The 20,157-nt window shown below is 36.6% G+C and overlaps 1 protein-coding gene across 9 annotated transcripts in view; it reads left to right on the top strand.

The window, feature by feature from the left end:
- SLC4A4 (solute carrier family 4 member 4) overlaps positions 1 to 20,157 on the top strand; it is a 324,167-nt gene that overhangs the window by 282,763 nt on the left and 21,247 nt on the right. For all 9 annotated transcript variants that reach the window (XM_019663211.1, XM_019663215.1, XM_019663217.1 and 6 more), the window contains 4 exons: positions 3,195 to 3,308; positions 5,056 to 5,217; positions 15,100 to 15,278; positions 16,396 to 16,468. In XM_019663211.1, the coding sequence (XP_019518756.1) occupies positions 3,195 to 3,308; positions 5,056 to 5,217; positions 15,100 to 15,278; positions 16,396 to 16,468 (528 nt within the window). The remainder of the gene's footprint in view (positions 1 to 3,194; positions 3,309 to 5,055; positions 5,218 to 15,099; positions 15,279 to 16,395; positions 16,469 to 20,157) is intronic.

Below are 20,157 nucleotides of genomic sequence, written 5' to 3'. Positions count from 1 at the left end.
ACCTGGAGGTCAGAAGTCTGCAATGGGTTTCAATGGGCTAAATCAAGGTGCTGTCAGGGCTTTGTTCTTTCTGTAGGCCCTGGGGGAGGATGAATTTCCTTGTCTTTTCCAGCTTCCAGAGGCTGCCCACATCCCTTGGCTCATGGCACTTTCCTCCATCTTCAAAGCCAACAATGGCCAGTTGAGTCTTTCTCACATTGCCTCACTCTGACATTGACCCTCCTGCCTCTCTCTTTCACTTATAAGGACCCTTAAGATTACATCGGGCCCCCTGAAATAATACCAGATCACTCCCCCAACCTCCAGGTCAGCTGATTAGCAACCTTAATTCTGTCTGTGACCTTAGTTCTCCCTAGTGACATACACATTCACAGGTCCCAGGAATCAGGACGTGCGCATCTTTTAGGGGGCATTATTCTGCTTACCTCATTATCTGACCTAAATTTTAACATGATTATGTTGGGTGATAACCTTGACAGTTTACTGAAGGGCGGCAAGTGTAGAAGCAGGAAGATGAGATAGGAAGCCAGTGCAGGAAGCCATGTGAGATAAAGTGGTGGATTAGACAAGGATGGTAATAGCAGTGGAGGTAGTAAGAAGTAAGAGGATCCTGGATATGTTTTCAAGGTGATTTGCTGACCGGTTAGATGTAAGATGTGAGAGAAAGAGAAGAGTTGTGTGGATGGTCCAAAATTTTTGGCCTATGCATTAGGGAAAAATAAGCTGCCGTTAATAAAAATGGGAAAAAAAAAACCTGCTCGAAGAGTAGGTTTAAGGCTTCAGTGTTCAGTTAATGGAAAGCTGGGAATGCCTCCTCTCCTAACTAGAGAAACAGCATTTTCAGGTAGTGATTCTTGTCCGGCAGATCTGTCGCCTAGCAGGGCTGAGATAGAGGCTTTATGGGAATTTTTACCAAGGTACTGAAGATTGTATTTATTTGCTATCCTCTACTTCCCTTCTCCTGTTCATGGGGGTGGAGACAGGAGGAGTGATGTCTTTTTAATAACAACTTCTAGAATATCTGAATTGTCAAGAAGCTGGATTTACTGGGTAAGGATTGAGAGGGTGGTAAAGAAAAGAGAACACTTTTGCCTTTGTGATGACCTCTATTATTCCAGTGATTTATGACCTACTGGACCAGAGAGGATGTTGTAACCTCTTAACATATTACTGAAACTGCTTTGCATGATGGTCTTGTCATGCAAACACAGACAACCTGGAATGCCTGTGTCAACACTTACTTGCAGAAAACTTAAGATTTGGGAGTGTCCTCCAGTATTGAGCCCCTGGGGAGCATCTTTTTTTTGTAGGGATTCCAGATACTTCCAACCAAAAGTAGTCCCGAGTGACAATTCCATATTATTATTGGGCTGTTACTTCTTGTTTCTTGTATTTGAAGATTCTTTTCAAAGACCTCCTGACAGTAGATTATTTAGTTATTCCAGTGGTTTTTGCAGCCAAAGAGGCCTTGTGGAACTTGAAAAAACAATACTTAATGTACATTAGGAGAGGTTATTATGTTCCAGGTGTTATATTAAACACTTTCATGCCTTATTTTATTTAATTCTTAGAACAAACGGAGGAAATTGTAGGGATTATTTTGGTTACATTTACAGATGGAGTAATTGAAGCTAAGAAATGGTATTTACAGATAGGGAATCATGGTCTGGAGTTCCAGCATAGGCAGTCTGACTATAGAAACTGTGCTTCTCACTGCTGTACCATATTTCCTCCCCCAATTGATCCCTGCCATCTATTCGTGATTGAAATTGTGTGATTGCTGTTAACTTGTCCCTGAAAGGTCTCATAGCTAGCTTTCTGCTCCTCTGTGTGTACTTCTAAAGAAAGCTAAACCTAGCAGAACCCAGCCCTCTAAGAGGGAAAGGAACTCCTGGCCGAAAGGGCCATCTTTGATCCTGCTGCTAGTTAGTATCTAAGGCTCCCGACACCTGGTAATGGTCCAGAATTGAGCACCACCACAGCCTTCAGCATCCCCACATCACCAAGTAATTTCGTTCTTGCTTCAGTTCCTGTTGAACACCTGACTGCAGTAGTCCTACTCTTTCCAAAGACCCTTTGACCTGAGAACTGTGCAGCCACCATCCTATCACTGATCCCTCTTCATGTAGCAGCACCAGCAAACTGACTGCTCACCCTGACATAACTTGATATCTGCTGAATCAACCCTGATTTTGTTTGGGAGCAGGCTTCCTTGTGTATGACTTGACTGTGAGCTTCATGAGGACATGGATTATGTCTGTTTTGTTCACTGTGGTCCCTAGCACCAAGCGAAGTGTTAGGTACTAAGTAAATGCTTGTTGAATGATCAGACTGTGCACAACCATGTGTATATGCCTTACGGACAGGCTCAGGTGTCTGTGCTCTAGTAATGCTCTTAGGCTGTTGTCAGTGCCACTAGACACCGCAGAGGAATGGCCAAGCAACTACATGGGCTCCCCTACTTATCCAGAAATGGCCATCCTGCACCCACTCCATGGGAAAAGTTTGGATTGAATGCTACAGCCCATAAAGCCTAGTCCTTGTCCTGGCCAGAGGCAGGTACTTCGGGAGATGGAAGGTTGTGGACTAATGGCAACCACTCTTAAGGAGATGCTCCACATACAGGAGATTTTAAGCACTAACTTAGAGTGAAAACTATTTTCTTTGAAAAAGTTAGTGAAACCATCGAATTTCCGTCTGCCACCACTTCACATTTCTCTGAGGTCTTGGGGTCCACTCAGTGGACTGGAACCCTTCCCTACTACATTCTCTGTTTTCAGGTAACATGGAATTTATCTTGTTCTATCTTTGCCTCCCAAAAAATAAACAGAATTCTGTGTTTTTGTGCATATTTTTATAGTATGCCCTGAATTGCATCTTTATCCAGGTCTCTCTTGTGCTGCATACAGGAAGAGTGTTTATACAGAATTTCAGGGGTATCTCACCCTTGGTTCCCTTGCCCTGCACACATACACATCAACCTGTTCTGTGGGGTTAGGTTACACTGGCCAGTAGAAAAGTGATGCAAAATCAATTAAAAAAAAACTCTCTGCAGTGTGATACCTCCTTTAATTTGTTGCTGAAACTGTTACCATAAACTGTTAGCAAATACAGAATTCTTCATTTTGTTCAAGCACAAGCAAATATAAGTATCCAGTGCTAAACAGTTCCTGGTTTCTTTTTTGTTTTTCCAGGCAAGAAAACTGATCAGTGATTTTGCCATTATCTTGTCCATTCTCATCTTTTGTGTAATAGATGCCCTGGTAGGTGTGGATACTCCAAAACTAATTGTGCCAAGCGAGTTCAAGGTAGGTGAACTGTCTTTTGGTCATTCCTGGAACTCTTTGGCTTTCTTTTCTTTTCTCTATTCTCGGTTGTCATATTTCTCTTTGAGTTAGTTTTGTACAATTATCCATTTCTTTATTTCAAAGAAGTCCCCTTGCTAGGTGCATACATATGTTCTGTCTATTTCTTCACTAAAATGAAATGCTTGACTTGGATCAAATGTAACGGTCACATTATATTGATTTTCATAGAAAAATACCTTATAGTAACATTAAAATATCTGGTTTATATTTTTAGGATATTTTAAAATATCCAAAGTATTTTCGTACAGCTTACCACTTTGATCCACGTAATTCTAGGATGCACCATATCATCATTTTTATTTTATAATGTTGAGATTAAGGCTCATAAAATTAAGTAAAATGCCCATGATTACATTACTAATTCAGTGCTCTTTTTCTGCTACAAACTACCTGCCATATACACACACATTTATATATAATGTGCATTTTAATTATTATAAAGAAAATATAAGAGTTATTCATTTTATAAACCTGTTAGTATGCGCAGGCCTAATGGCTACATTTATATTTTAGTCATTTTAAAATATCTGTACCTAACTTTCCATTATAAGTTTTTCACCCATTTCCTAGAACAATCCTAACCTCTCTCTCCATCATGGAGAACATATACTGGCTAAGGAACATTAACTGTAGTTTTGACTTAACTACTCAGCGAGGAAGGGATATCTATGTTATAGCAAGCAGAATACTGTTTGCATTATCTCTGCCATCACATATTCATTAACAAAGATCAAGTTCATTCAATCATTAATTCATTTAAGCCAATATTTACTGAATGTTTGCTTTGAACCAGGCCCTATACTGGGAATTTGAAATGCATTGATGAGCAAGATAAGGTTCCTTCCCTTACAAGCTTACAACCTGGTAAAGGTAGTAAAATGTGGATAGATTCAATGATGGAGTTATGAGCAAAGTAACATGGAAGACACAAATATCTTCAGAGAAGTGAAACTTTCTCCATGGTAAATATGGAGAAAATCATTCATAAATAGGAATCTATTTTAGTTTATGTGCATTGTTTAAAGTTAGGACCAAGATAGGAAATATTCTTTTCTGTAGTAGAGATGTGTCATCTGCTGATAGAGGAATAGATGGAGAACTGGAAAAATGGCCATATTTTTTATTTTCTGTGATGTTTCTGAAGATATACCCAGTTAGTCTGGGTTATTTTTTATATAGAAAATAAGAAAGACCAGCGTGTTCAAATACATTCAGTTATAACATGTAAAAATATTTGTAGCTTTTTATATATTATGAAACTATTACAATTTGGCAGTAGTAAAGACAACGCCAGTATAATTGCTAAAACCTATGAACATGAAAAAGTTCATGGTGGTTTTGTTATTTCTTGCCTGCCTCTTTACTGAATCTGGTGTTTTCTTATGGCTGACCCTTAAATAAGTCATTTCCTTCCAAGTTGAGAATCCTTAGGTGATTATAAATGCACAAAATGGCATTTACTTATTTTCTACCAGCCTATATTCTTAGTCTCTTTCATTTAAAATATTGCCTTAAAAATAATCTTTGTTAGGAAATTTTTGGTGAATAATCTTCTTTGACCGACTTGTCAGTAAGACTATTTCCACTTTTCAATATGTTTGCCCTCCAATAATAAAAGTGTGTCTCCCCCATTGATTTTGCACCAAGTAGTATGTATTAATATTGTTTGTTTTTTCTCTTTTTCAAGCCAACAAGTCCAAACCGCGGTTGGTTTGTTCCACCATTTGGAGGAAACCCCTGGTGGGTGTACCTTGCAGCTGCTATCCCTGCTTTGTTGGTTACCATTCTGATTTTCATGGACCAGCAAATCACAGCTGTGATTGTAAACAGGAAAGAACATAAACTCAAGGTAAATGCTCATAATAATGATTATCATTGCCTTCTGCTTTCTTTGCGGAACATGAAAATACATATTGATTAAAAACCAAGAAGGTTTTATTGAGAGTTATAGCCAGTGTTAAGACTTGGCAGAGTCAGAGATAGATCACCTTGTGTTGACACAGCTGCTCAATATAATATTTTAGGAAAACTTCATTTACATCTGAAAGAGTTGTTTCATATCATATTTCCTTAGCCACTGATGAAGGCAATATAAATGTTTACCACTCAACCACTGTCATCATCCTGCATTTGATTTTAATGTGATAATTGACAAGGACAAATGCTTTTTCTGAAACGAGAGAGATAAAAATGTGGGTATTCTTTAATCAGTTGATGCGGTGAGTTATATTAATAGATTTTTCTTTTGTTAAACCTACCTTGCAACCTAGTAGAATATAGTTCCTTTTTTACGCATAGTCAGATTTGGTTTGCATATATTATTTGGGAGTGGGAGCAGGGAATTTTTGCATCTCTGTGTAAGAGTGACATTGGCCTGCAATTTCCCTTTCTTAAAGTGTCCCTGTCTGATTTTGGTATCGGGAATATACTATCCTCATAAAATCAGCTGGGAAGTGTTTCTCCTATTCTACTTCTATTCCATTCTCTGAAATAGAATATAGTATTCTCTTTATTGTGTGCAACATGACAACTGTCTTTTCAATGAATGATCAGACATGATTGTGAAACTAACCGGGAAGTTTTTGTGTGGAACTTGTAAAACTGATGGTCAAACTGTTTTGATGGCTATAAAACATTTAGAATATCTGTTTTTCTTTTGTTTATAATATTATCTTTTGTTATTTTTCAAGTCTGAACCTATTATTTTTCCCTTTAAATTCCTAATCTTGTTGATTTGTGCTTTTTATTTTCCTTGATCAATCTAGCCTGAGGATAGTTAATTATATTATTCTTTTTTCAAAGAAGCATTTTTTTACTATATTGTAAAATTTCCTTTTTACATTTTTTGCTTTTAACTGAATGAAGCATTTAATTCAGTTAAATTGATACTGATGACTGATAGATTTGAATTAATTTTTGCCACCTTTTTTTCACTTTCTATTTGTCTAAATTTCTGTGCTCTTTTTTATTTTCCTTTTTTTGCTTTCTTTTAGGTTGATACAATTTTGTTTTTTTTTATTTTCTTCAGTCTCCTTTTTTTTATTACTTTGGAAGTTATACACTTTTTTCTTTTAGTGATCATGTTGCATATTTTAAAATGCATATTTAAGTTCTAAAGTTAGTATTTTTACCCTTCTCCTGAATAATGCTAATGGGTAAAAAATGGCTTAATTTTGATATTCCTTCCTGAATTATACGCTGTTATTACCCAGATTTTATTGCTATCTAAATTTTAAAGTTCAATTAATTAGACATGGTCCATATTTTTTAGAATTATGTACAAATTCACCATATTTTTGCTTTTTTTTTGCATTTCAAAACTTACTTTTTGGAATATTTTCCTTTAGACTGAATTATTTTTCTTAAACAGAATTTACTTACCAGACATTGGAAATTTTCTCTCGTGAGGGTGGTAAACTCTTTCATTTGTGTTTGTCTGAAAATATTTTTGTTTCACCCTTGTTCTTGAAAGGTAATTTCTCTGGATATAGGTGGAAAGCTATCTTTTTCAGTACTTAGAAACTATTTTCAATTATTTCTGACTTCCATTAAGGTGAACTGTCATTATAATTCTCACTTCTTTGTGAGTAATCATTCTTTTCTTTTGGATGCTTTTATCATTTTTTTTTGTCTTTATTCTAGAGTTTCACTCTTAACTTGTATAAGCATAGATTTCATTTTATTATATATTGGGTTATTGGTTTCTTGAATCTTCCTATCATTAACCAATTACAGAATTTTGTAAGTCTCTGACGCTTTCAATCTCTTAATACACCCTTCTGAAATTCCAAGTAGAACTTTTTTGTACGTCTCCATTTTGTACTCCATTCATTTTTTGTTTGTTTGTTTTACATTTCTTATCTCTTGGTCTCTGTGTTGTTTTGGGTGGTTTCTTCAGATCTCTCTTTTAATTCATTTTTTCTTCTGTTGGTTCTGTTCTACTATCAAACCAGATCGTTGAATTTTTTTTTCAAGAATTATACCTTATTTAGAACATCTGTTTTTTCTTTTCCAAATCTTCCTGTTCAGTCCCTAATTTCTTTATTATTCTTCATACATTCTTTTATTTATTATTTTATATATATATATATTATATGTATATTATATATATATATAATATATATAGTGTGGGTTTGATTCTGAACTTTGTTTTCTTTGCTTACTGTTACTTCTGACACCTTTTTTCCTTATGTATTTAGTGTTTTGTTTTGTTTTTTAGAATAGATGAATCTTCCTATGCACATGCTTCAGACCCTTCCAGGGAAGATTTTATTTGCTTTTGGGAGGTATAGGAGAGTCCAACCAACCCAGTAATACTTTATTTTTATTTATTCCTATAAAAATATTATATTTTGGAAAGTTTTAAACATATAAAATTAGACAGAATGGTATAATTAAGATATGTATTGACCAACTTTCACAATTATCAACTCATGTCCAACCTTATCTCATTTAAAATACCATCCTTTTATTCCTTTCTTATAATACTTTGAAGTAAATGTAGATGCATTTCATATGATTTACAACTTTTAGAGAGTATGTATTTCTAAAGATGAGATTTCTTTTTAAAACCATTATCAGCCTAAAAGAAGTTAACACAATTCCTTAATATCAAATATCCAGTCAATATTTAAATTTCTGAATGTGTCATAAGTATAATAAACTTTAAAATAGAATTTATTTGTTTAAATCAGGATGCAAATAAAGTTTAAACAATATTCTCTTAAATCTTTTTCAAACCTTTAGTCCAAAGCTTTTCCCCTGTATCAATCTGTTTTCCCTTATTATTTGTTGAGGATCACCAGATTGTCTTTCTGCTTATGTTTTACTATATAATTAACCACTTGAAAACTTAGCGATTTAAAACAATAATTTATTATCATCTCTCATGTTTCTTTGGATTGAAGGGCTCAGATGAATATTTCTTGCTTGAGATCTCTCCTGTAGTGTCATCTGAAAGGTGAATGGACTGATTGTCCAAGATGACTTCTTTATTCACTCACATGTCTCACATATCTAATACCTTGGTATTCCTTGGTGTGTTTGTCTGTCTGTCTCTTCCTCTCTCTTCTCTGTCACCACATGGCATCTCCTTCTCCAGAGCCCTTCCATGTTGCTTAGGCTTCTTGCAGCATGACAGTGTTGACTTATTTGCACTGGTTCCATGGCACCTGACTCCCAAGAATGAAGTAGTGGAAGATGCTAGGCCATATCATAGTTACACCTGCCACTGGCCCAGCTTTACTTCTTTACTTTGCCTCAGTTGACTGGTCAAAATAGTCACAGGGCCAGCCTTCATTCAAGGGGGTACAGAAGAACTCCAGTGTTTAATGAAGGAATGGCAGTTTTATATTGTAGACAAAAATGTGGGATAGGAGATCTTTTTCCAGCCATTTTGGAAAATAAAACATGCCACATATGTACTGAAGAATTTCATAATCTAGATCTTGGTGACTGCTTCCCTGTGGTGTCAGTTAGCATGCGTTTGTTCTTATTTTTTGTCTTCTGTACTTCCTTTAAATTGTCATTGGATCTAGACGCTTGATAAAGTATAGTTTTAACATTTTATATCTATATCTATTTTTTGAGAATGGGGTAGCCTCATAAGAGGCCAGGAATTTCTGTTACATTTTTGGCTAAAGTTTTTCAGACCACAGAGGCAATATGAATACCAGCCCCAAACTCAATTGTCAGTGTATGGCTAGGAATATCATTGGAGAATTTTTTTTTTCTTATGGCATTGCATCTAGTGGCAGGGCCAAGAGAAGCATGTATCCCCACTGACTTTCTCTGTAGGGTGTTTTTTTTTTGTTTTTTTTTTATTATTATTTTTTTAAATTTCCTGGTTGACTGAGTATGCTGTGCTTAAAGTATCTTACTTTAACTTCAGGGGGGCTGTCTTCCATCCATACCCTTTTGCCCATATTCCTAGGATTGGACTTCTGTTCCTAGTTCAGATAGTCATTCTAATTTAGGCCTTACACCCTCAGGGATTTGCATGGCCTCTCAGGGCAGGCCCAGGCTCCAGGCCTTACTAACCCTGCAGATTTACTCTTTCTTGTTGTCACTGTTTTTTTGTATCCAGTTGTTTCTCTTACTTTCTGGCAGATATGCCATGATTTCTGTAAGATATTTTCTGTATTTTGTTGAGCATTTTCAAATGTCCTATAATAAGAGGGGTTTCAGCGTTGATTTAGTTTGAAAGGCTCGAAATGGATGTTAACTAATATCTTTTATTCTGAAAACATTTAGAAACATATTCTTAGTTTTGGTATGTAGCTGGCCAGATTTGCTATGTGTCTTTGGAGGTCAATGCCTGTTATTTTTTGCTTGTTAAGTTTTCGAATTAATAAAATTCAGAATTCCAAATTTAGCAAATTTAAGATTGATAAAATATAGAATTTTTAATTCTCTTATTCCCTGTAGAAAATATTAAAAAATCAAGGCATATTAGGATTTACCTCTTAAAATAGGACTTGAGTGGGTAAATAGAAGTTTTTTCTCACTTTTGGAATTGCTTATTTGAAATCATTCCCTTGACTGACAATATTTACAGAATAAGTGCCAGTCTTTTGGCACAACTCTAATGATACCAATGGAGATATCATCATGAATTAAAGGCTTTTCACTCTGGGTATTGTGTTGTTCACATTTTGTTAGGAAAGGAGGCTGTGGAATGTGAAAATTGGAGATTTTGTTTAAAATTATAAAAGGCCTTGACTGCTGTGAAATTGATTCAAAAGAGAAACCTGAAACAGTGAGAGAGATGGAGGCATCGTGATATTAAAAGCAGCATGTTTTTGGGTGGCATTTGCGTTGGCTCTGTGTCAAGTGGCCCTGGCTGGCTGACTGCTCTGTTTGGGATGGGATCCACCTTTCCACTCTGCTGAACAGCTCTGTATTGATGTAGGAATGCCAAGGCACTTGGCTTTTTTTGGCCATCATTTTTGTTAGTTATGTCCCACATTATCCCTGCAGAGCACTCAAAAGCGAACCAGGTTCAGCAAGGTCGTGACTTCTCCAAGGTCATTCTCCAAGTCAGTGCAGAAGCAGGAAGATTGTCTGAATGTTAGGTTGCAAAGCAAGGGATACTTGTCACAAGGAAATTAATTTTAAGTGTATAGATAGAGTATAGGAGGGGAAAATAGTTTAGGATAGGTATATAGAAATAGATTTTAGGTGCTTGTAGCAATACATTTTTTCTGATATCCTGTATGATGAAATCCTTAATTTGAGTGCATTTTCTTGGATAATTTCAAAATTTGCTTTGCTTTTATTTTTTGGTTTTATTCCTGCTATGATAAACTTAGGTCCAGTCCTTTTATTTTATGTCTAGACTATTCTAATGGTTTAGCCATGAGTTAATAACCAGTCTCTCTTCATTCTAAAAGCAATAATTTTTTGTAAAGTATTATTCTTATATGTTAGTCCTTCGTTTCTAAACCTTTACACCTTGGTCTCTAAATCTTTGGCTCTTGAAGAATGTCCATTTTCCTTAGCCTGGGATTTAAATTTCTTTGTGATATGATCTCAATCTGAATTGAAAGTGATTCTCTCCATGTACTATACAATTCTCTGGTCAAATGAGTTATTGGTTTCTTCTCAAATCCGGCTTTCTTCTGTTAGTTACTCCAACTCCTCTCTCCACTCCCCAATGATTACCACTTATCAAAATGCTCCCCATTCTTTGAGATCCTCCAGATGTAAAAATTTATCAGTGTAGCCTTCACTCCTAATGTAATTTCTATTATTCTTGGTTTTGCTCTTAGTAAATTTGTATTACTCTGTGACACTGGTCTCATGATGTCTCATGTGCCTCCAGTCTTGACCACTTCCAGTACATCCTCTGCAAACTAACTAAGCCATCCTTCAAAACAGAAATCTGATTATATCACCTGCTTAAAACCCTTCATTGGCTTCCTGTTGTATTTATAGTGAAAATTTCCAAAGCTTTTAACAAAACATTAAAAAAAAGTTTTTAACTTTTCCCACTTTATTTCCTACCTTTCCCATCTCATCCTATGCACCAATTTTATTTCCTTTTCTCTAAATGGCAGTTCATTTGCCTAGTTTTTTTTCTCCTGTTTCCCCATATCTTATCTCCCAGCTGGTGGTTATGGCTCACATGTTAGGACTTAGCTTAAATGTTATCTATGCAAACCACCCCTGACTTTGGGCAAGTTGGGTACCCTTCCTGCATGCTCCCATGACACCCAAGCTCACGCTTACTATAGACCTTTAACACTGTGGTATTGCAAATGGCTTTGATTTGTTCGGCTCTGCCACTACACTTGAGGGCAAGGACTGATATTATCTGTCATTTTACGTCTATGGTCTAGCGAGTGCCATTGAACAAATGAATTAACATTAATTTATTTATCCAACAAACATTTATTTAGAGTTTCTACTCTGTGTTGGGCACTGTTCCAGGTGCTGGGATTTCAATGGTGAACAGAAACACGTGGTCCCTAGCCTCACAGAGTCTCACTGCATTCAAATAATCATGCAAAATGTGATATTGCCAATGTGTCTGGTGCTGGGAAGGAGAGGTGATGGTTTAAGTCTGTAAGAGAGGGTTTGTCCTAGTCCAGGAGGGGCAGAGAGTTCTCCAAGGAAGTGGCACTGAGATCTAAAGCATTAGTAGGAATTAGCTAACCGAAGCGGGGTAGGAAAAGTGTTTCAGCAGGGCACAGGAATCACTGTATAGACACAGGCTTTAAAGAGGAGGTAACCTGACAAGAATGAATGCCTGAAATAATCTGGTTTAGTGGCCATGAGAGAGGGAGAGTTGAGCTTGGAGATGGAACTATGTAGAGGCAGACCAGGCAGGGCCTTCAGGTCACATTGATGATTTTCCCTTCCCCTCAAGACCATCAAGAAGTCTCAGTGTGGTTGAGGGAAAGGAAGACTTTTTGAAGGGAGTGATGTCAAGAGGCACAAAGTAATTATATACCTATAATTATTTTGTCCCAGAACATTTATTTATTCTAGTGCTTTTGCAACTACCTTTATATTCCACTTTCTAAAATCCTCATACCACCCTCTTTGGTATTATGTGTGACATGTATGACTTTTTCTGAAACAGCGATTCTTTTGACCCATTGATCTGATCAGTGTGCACATTTTTATGTTACTAGTTTCCTTGGTGACAGAGTTGAGGATCCTGCCCATTAATTATCGTGTTGGTACTTCTCATATGATCTTGAGTGATTTAGTCTAGTTAGGGTTTAAAACTATGTGATATTTCCAGCTGTCTTTCACCCTACTGCCCTCCTCAAATGATTTACATTTCTACCAATTAACAAATAAAGTTTAATTTTTTTTGTATGGCTAATTAAGAATTATTAGTTACCATTCAGAAGAATCTATACATTCTAGTTGTCATTCATTTTTAATAAACAATTGAGAATTGACTATGTAACATGCACTCTACTAACATATTCAGGATACACTCAAGGTCTTGCTACTTGTAGTCTAATGTCAAAGACAGGTAAATACACATACAACTTCAAAGCAGTGTGATGAGTGCTGTGAAAGAAGAAAGCATAAAGTGACAGACAGGGGAACATAAAGGAGGAGACCTAACTGCACTGGACTCAATTATCTCACTTGGGCTGAAGCAGGAAAACTACCAGAAAAGGTGAAGACTGATTTAAGTTTTAAGAATCAGTAGGACTGAGCCAAGGGAAGAAGAAGGCAGAGTAGAGGTTATTTAAGGTAGGGGGTGCTGTATGGACAAAGACACAAAATTAGTAAGACATATTGGAGGAATTGGATGTGGCTGAAAGTGGTCATGGTGCAGGACCCAAGCAGGGGTGGAAAGAGGAGGCTGCAGATGTGAACAGAGACCAGATCCTGAGTGGCCTGTAGTAAGGTCATAGGACACACCCATAGGCAGGAGTGAGGAAATTCCGCAGGCTCCACCCTGAGGTATAACCGGAATCTAACCGCCATCTTCACTGCTACCGCTCTGTTTGGAACCATCACAATCTCTCACATGGATTATGGCAGTAACCGCCTTCCTGGTCTTACTGTCCTTGACTCTCTTCAGCCTGTTCTTACCACAGCAGCCATAGTGTTTTGAACACAAGCAAATCATGTCACTCCTCCATTGAAAACCCTCCAGTGGCTTCCCTTTGTACTCAGTGTACAGCCCAAGTTCTTACAGTTCTCCTTAGGGCTTATTACTATTTAAGATACTGTATAGTTTACTTATTTATATTGTTTATTATTTTCTCCCTCAGTAGAATGGAAACTCCATGAGTGCAGAAAGTGTTGTTTGTTTTATTCGCAAGTATGTCACCAACACCCAGGACCATGTCTATTAATGAATTGACAATCAGTACCTGTTGAAAAAATGAATGACTGATACCACAGATGACGTATCATGATACTTACCTCATTAGTCACTATTGAAAGAGTTTATTTCAGCCATCCCCACCTTTTCCCTCATACCCCTACCTTACCCTACTCCCAGTTTAAACCATTATGCTTTCATACCACTTAGTTGAAATGAACTGTTTTAATGACCTCTTTGTCTCCCAAGGAGTTTTTATTCTTAGTAAAACCTGGACTAAGTAAATAGATGCTTTTCTTTCTTGTGTCAGCTACCCTTGGCTGTGATGAGTTCTCTGAGAACATGATTAGACCCATGTGTGTGAGCCGGGGGTGAAATCTGGGCATTTCAGTTCATAGAGAGCAGTGTTCTGACTAATTGTAACAGGATCTGAACCAAAACAGTCACTGGGTTCCTAGTGTAAGTCACATTCTCGTTTTTTAAAGCCAATGTCTCTATTGGCTTGGATTGGTCATATTCTGGTTCTTGGTGCTGCTGCTTTCATGCTGTGAAAATGGACTGCTCTATTTTCTCAGGCTCCATAGGAGTATTAAGCATTTGATTTCTTCACAAATAAGAGCAGAGAAATATAACCATAAAATAACACTGTGGACACATTTAACAATATTTATTTAGTGAGTAAAAGAGCCAGACCTTTTGATACATTGTCTGCTCTTCCAGTCAGCAAATGTTATTGTGACCATTGGGCAATGCTTGAAATCAGCCTTTCTGATTAAGGGGGTTAATTACCTTAATTACAATGTTTCATAGATAGTAAACAGTTTTTTTCATATATATAATATGAAAGGTGAGAAATGGTCTTGTACATAATGTCTCCAGGTTGCTTTCAGATCTTTAGTCTACATCTGCTGAATACTGTCTAGGTGAACAGCATACTGCTAAATAGTCAAGCAGAGAAGGCATACAGCCTGCTTTTAATGTGCTTACTGTGCTTGTGTTTGCAACAACCAATACCACTACTGCTACTGTCACCATTTATTGAGCTCCTACTACGTAACAACCACGATTTAAGTTCCTACAAGAGGCTTTGTTTCTCTTACTTCATTGAATGGTCCCAATAACTCTTCAAGGTAGCCACATATCTCCATTGTTCTGATTACAAACTTGGATACAGAGAGGATAAGTAATAATAAGCAAATAATAAGTAACCTGTAACAAATCAAGCTAGAAGAGGTGTCATGTGGCCGCTTGGTGTTTAATTGCTAGGATGAATAATATGAGGATGATAAAATCCCCTCACCCAAGGTGCTTATAGTCATTTTTATCAAGTAAAATGAGTTGGTTTTGTTTAGTAATCTGAGTTCCCTTCTGGAAATCTGACTAGACAGCAATATGAGTATTTTCTCCACATGGTTTTGTTACCTCTTCCTACAGAAAGGAGCTGGGTATCACCTGGATCTCTTCTGGGTGGCCATCCTCATGGTGGTGTGCTCCTTCATGGCTCTTCCATGGTATGTGGCTGCTACTGTCATCTCCATCGCCCACATTGACAGTTTGAAGATGGAGACAGAGACTTCTGCACCCGGAGAACAACCAAAGTTTCTCGGAGTAAGGTATGTTAAGTCAGAGGAAAATGGCTTTATAAAACACATCATGCACACATCCATATGTCAATCATCAGAAAATGGGCAGATATGGAGAAGAAAGGGGTGGTGATGATTAATGGATTCCTGTACTTGCTGTTCTAGAAAGGACTGAATATTTTATCAGAGAGTCTTCAATAATTATTTGAGTACACTTCTTATGATACATAAATTTTCTTTGATTAATGAAAGGCTAAATGATACAATGTAAAAATTCAAACAGGTCATTCAGTTTTTTCAACATGCAGGTCCTTTTGGTGCTGTGGTACTCTGTCACAATCACCTATAAAGGCCAAACCCTTTAATCTTTCAGCTCTGCTGAGACTCCCTAAAACTCTTGAGTCTGCCTATGATTTTAGAAATCTATGAAGAGAAAATAATTCTTATTTTCCAATCCATTTCTGCCCCCATAAGCATTGAGAAACCTTGACCCTCAGCTGTTAAATTTGGGTAGCCATGAAGGGCTGTATAAGACTGTTTATACGCTGTTGCATACTTTTTGCAGCCAACACTGCTCCTAAGTGCTAGTTGGGTGAATAGCTCACACGACAGAGCCATCATTTCCCACGCCACAACAGTGGGTGATTCTTTCTTGGGGCCAGGGGAGGAGGGGTTGTATGGGAATCATATTTGTTAAAAAGCACTTTTGTTGTTATAGATTTGGAAATTAGGCTGATGGGATTTATTGCACTTATGAAAATTCCCTGAGCTGTTTATTAATTAGAATGTGAGACAATACAATATCTGTCTCCTGTGAAAGAAGGTATAATTACACAACAGTTCAAGTTGTTTAAAAAATAAAGGCTTCAAAGAGGCCAGTAATTGATGGACCAAGAGCAAGTGGTTTTTTTCTTTCTTGATTCTAAAAGGAGCAAAGGATTTAGCAGGATCAGTTTTCTCTTGATGAATTCAAATCACATAATGCAATAGTTTTAAGAGACTTTTATAGTTATGTTGAGCTTATATGCTGTCCTTGAGGTATTAATTACATATGATATCAACACCTTTGCTGTTTTAGAAGGTGAGAAAACAAGAGCATGTTTGTGAAAACAAGAAGTAGATTGGTAATCTTTTGATTTGGTTTCAGGGAACAAAGAGTCACTGGAACCCTTGTGTTTATTCTGACTGGTCTGTCAGTCTTTATGGCTCCCATCTTGAAGGTAAATATGTGAAATACTCACCTCTTCCTTCTCAGGACACTGACAGATAATTGAATATGTGAAGAGCAGAATTCCTTATGAAATATCTGCAGGAGTCTCATCAGTTCTAAAACACACAGAAGCAAAAGGATAACTATTGCATTGTTCTGTACACCTGAAACTAACAATAAAAAATGTACAGCTAAATAAAAAAAAAATAATAAAAAAATATAACACACAGAAGCAGGGGTCAGGTAGAATGAGGACTTTAGAGAACTTTTATCTTGATTTTCTTCTCACTCCTTTACTCCTATTATTATTGTTACAGTTATTTGGTTGAACCATATTAAATCACCACTAGTCAAACTTTTTGACCAATGAAAATGGCAATTTCATACGGTTCAACCTAACTGATATCCCCCCTACCCTACATTTAAAAAACTTTTTTTAAATATTTAAAAAAATTTTTTCAATTAAAGTTTACGTATAATATTACATTAATTTCAGGTGTACAGCATAGTGATTAGACCTTTATATAGCTTACAAAGTGATTATCCTAATAAGCCTAGTAATTATCTGACACTATACATAGTTATTACAATATTATTGATTATATTCCCTATGCTGTACTTTACATCCCTGTGACTGTTTTTATATCTGGCAATTTTACTTTATTCCCCTAGTCTCCTTAGAGTCTTTCTTCCCATCACTTTCCATTTACTTGTCCCTAAATCCTGCCTCCTCCTCACCATATTAGACTCCTGGATCACATGAGTGACTCAGGATGATCATTTTATAATTTTTCTCATATTCTTAATTATTGCTGCTGTGTTTCCATTTTCTTTGAGTAAGAAGGCCTAATATCCACAAAGGGTGAATAGAGTAAAATTACTGATTCATAATTAGAAAACTTAGAATTGAACTTTTGAAGAAGAAAAATGATATGATGGATTATTCATAAAGATAGGAGTCAATGTAAAAATTTGATTGATGGAGTGAATATCTAAGTATAGAGGGTGCCAAAAAATGCATACACATTTTAAGAAAAGAAAAAACTGCATTAAAATTGTAATACTCGATATATACTGATAACAAAAGATCAATACAAGTCACATTTGACTTCTGCAGTTACAAGAGGTGCTCCAAGTGGTTACCATCAGCATAATTTTAATACAGTTTTTTCCTTTCTTAAAATGTGCATACATTTGTTTGGCACCCTCTGTATATAAATATAAACTACATGTGAAAGCCTATTTAGAAGCTGAGCTAGGACTAAAAGTAGAAAATTAGTATATACGTGTCATGAAGCTCCCAATTTTCTATTATGACACAAGCACTTTATTTTCCTTTTCTATTATACAAACAATAATAGCCAGTTATTGATATTTTTTGTATCTTAATGCTTTGCACAACAAATACAAAGCACAAAAATCACCTATAAACCTAATGGCTGTAAACAACCGCTGTTAGCAATATCCTTGCAAATTTTTCTCTGAAAATTTTTGTTTAGTTTTGAACAATTCTAATTTTTGAGGTTTTTAAAATGCTTATTTAATTACACAAGTAATGGAGCAGGACACTCTTGTAAAGAATTCAAACAATACAAAAGGACAGACAGTGAAAGGCAGAAGCCCTCCATTTCTCTGAAGTTAGCACATTTATGTGTGTCAATTGCCAATCAGATGAATTTGAGGAAAATGGAACTGCGATTTCTTAACCTATAGATAAGACTGACTTTGCCTTCAGGATATTTGGATTAATGCACCCACTATGCACAAAATACCTGGTAAGCAGTTAAAAGATTTAAGTATTCATCTTTTGTCCTTGGTTCCACAATGTCAGTTAACAGGTTTAATTCCTTTCTAACTGCAGTCATGAAGGAATATGTATCGCATGTAACACAAGGGGTAGTAAAAGAACCTCAAAGAAGTCGTTTCTGGTTACATAGAGACGACCTTACAGACCTTAATGTTCTTCAGGGACAGAGGGAAATCTATTGTTGCTGTAGGTTTTTTTTTTTGCCAGTTCACAGCAAGTTGTGGGGTAGGTTTGAAGTTGTACATCAGCTGGTGGGAAAATCTAATGACAGCTTTCTACCACACAGGCAGTGGGACACCATCTGGAGAGATCAGTTTTTAGAGAGGTCATTGCAAGCAGTTATGACCCCCTGTTGTGGGAGACTACTGGGAGTGAAATTGCCTCTGGGTTCCCTGGAGGTGGGCTTGAATGACACACAGCCAAGTTTCTTTTATGGGGTCTCTTTGTGCTTAGCCACTAGTAAGGGATAATAAAGATCTTTCTATCAGTTCCAAGTTACTCATCACCCTCCACCCCATTTTTTTTCTTTTATTTTTATATATATTTTTTTTCATTAATAAGTGTAAGATCCTAATTTCAAAAAGGTTAGATGCGTTTAAACTTTTTTTCGTTGTTGTTGCTACAGCAAGTTGGCCTTAATCTTGGAGAATCTGTTTGCTGAGTAATCATGTGTGGTTCCAAAGGGACACAGAGAACAGATACCGCATAAATTGCTCTTTTTAGGAAGAGATGCAAGACTCACATTTTCAACGCCTCTTCCTATTTTCTCACCTTGCACCCAAATGTGGCTGCAGAGGAGTTAAAGCTGAAAGCCCTTTTGTTCTTTCTGGTACAATGATTCATTTTGCCTTGATATGCAAAGCGCTTTAGTATCTTCAGGAACAGATCAAAATACAGAGAAAGGAGAGAAGTGTAAGGGATCATTGAGCATGAGCTTGTTTTTCCTTTAACCTTCCTTAAGTAATCCATGCTTTGGCTCACCCTCATTCAGCTGCCAGCCTCCATTATTGTGGCCATTCTACCTCATCACTTTGGGTCAATACAAAGAATCATTGTAGGAATCAGTGGAAAGGCAGTCCAGCAAACATTTTTGGTAGGCAAGATTTTGCTCAAAATATGGGACATGAAACTATTTTGTTAATACAGTTTCCAACATATTATGGCAAACCTAGACTTAAAAACAAGGATAAAATAGTCTAACATTGACTGCTGCGATTCCTTCCTTAAGTAATTAAGGCTATTTCTTACTTCAGGAATTATATCTGATGAAGTCAGCTAATTTTAGGGCATGTGTCCGTCTTATCTTTAAAGTTTGGTAAGTTGTATGCATTCACCACAGACCCCTTGTAGCTCGTTTGTAAAGTCAGCACAGAAAGAAACAGAGGCTGAGGGTACAGTTAAACTAAAAACTAAAATGTAAACCTAAAGTTACAACTAAAAGTCAAGATTAACAGTTAACCTCAGAATTCACACAGAAAGGGATGTATGTTTGGGATTACCTTCGAGGAAGGAACCTTCCCCCCACCCCACCCCCACCATGTGACTATATGTGTTTTAAAGAAATAGGTGACAACTTTAGAGAATGGTCTTACTTAAGCGTCAGCCTTAAAAACCAAGTCAAATGAATGGGATGAAGAGAAATGTGTGACTTTTTACTTTTTAAAATGGAATAGCTCAACACCCTCCCTCCCAGTTCCCTACATCCTCCACAAGTTTCGTGGCCTCAGATGATCCTAGCACTTTTCTCTCATGCATTAAGCAGTATAGGTACGTAGTTGTTCCCGGGGCCTACTTATACAGGTTTATTTTGAACATGAAGTTTATGATCTCTGGTTTAATTTCTTTGCCAAAATCTGCCTTTTTACAGGGAAGAATGTAGAGAATCATATTGT

Source organism: Hipposideros armiger, unplaced genomic scaffold (assembly GCF_001890085.2).
Source record: "Hipposideros armiger isolate ML-2016 unplaced genomic scaffold, ASM189008v1 scaffold_386, whole genome shotgun sequence".
Classification (NCBI taxonomy): Eukaryota; Metazoa; Chordata; class Mammalia; order Chiroptera; family Hipposideridae; genus Hipposideros; species Hipposideros armiger.
This window is presented reverse-complemented; position numbering and strand designations above follow the sequence as displayed.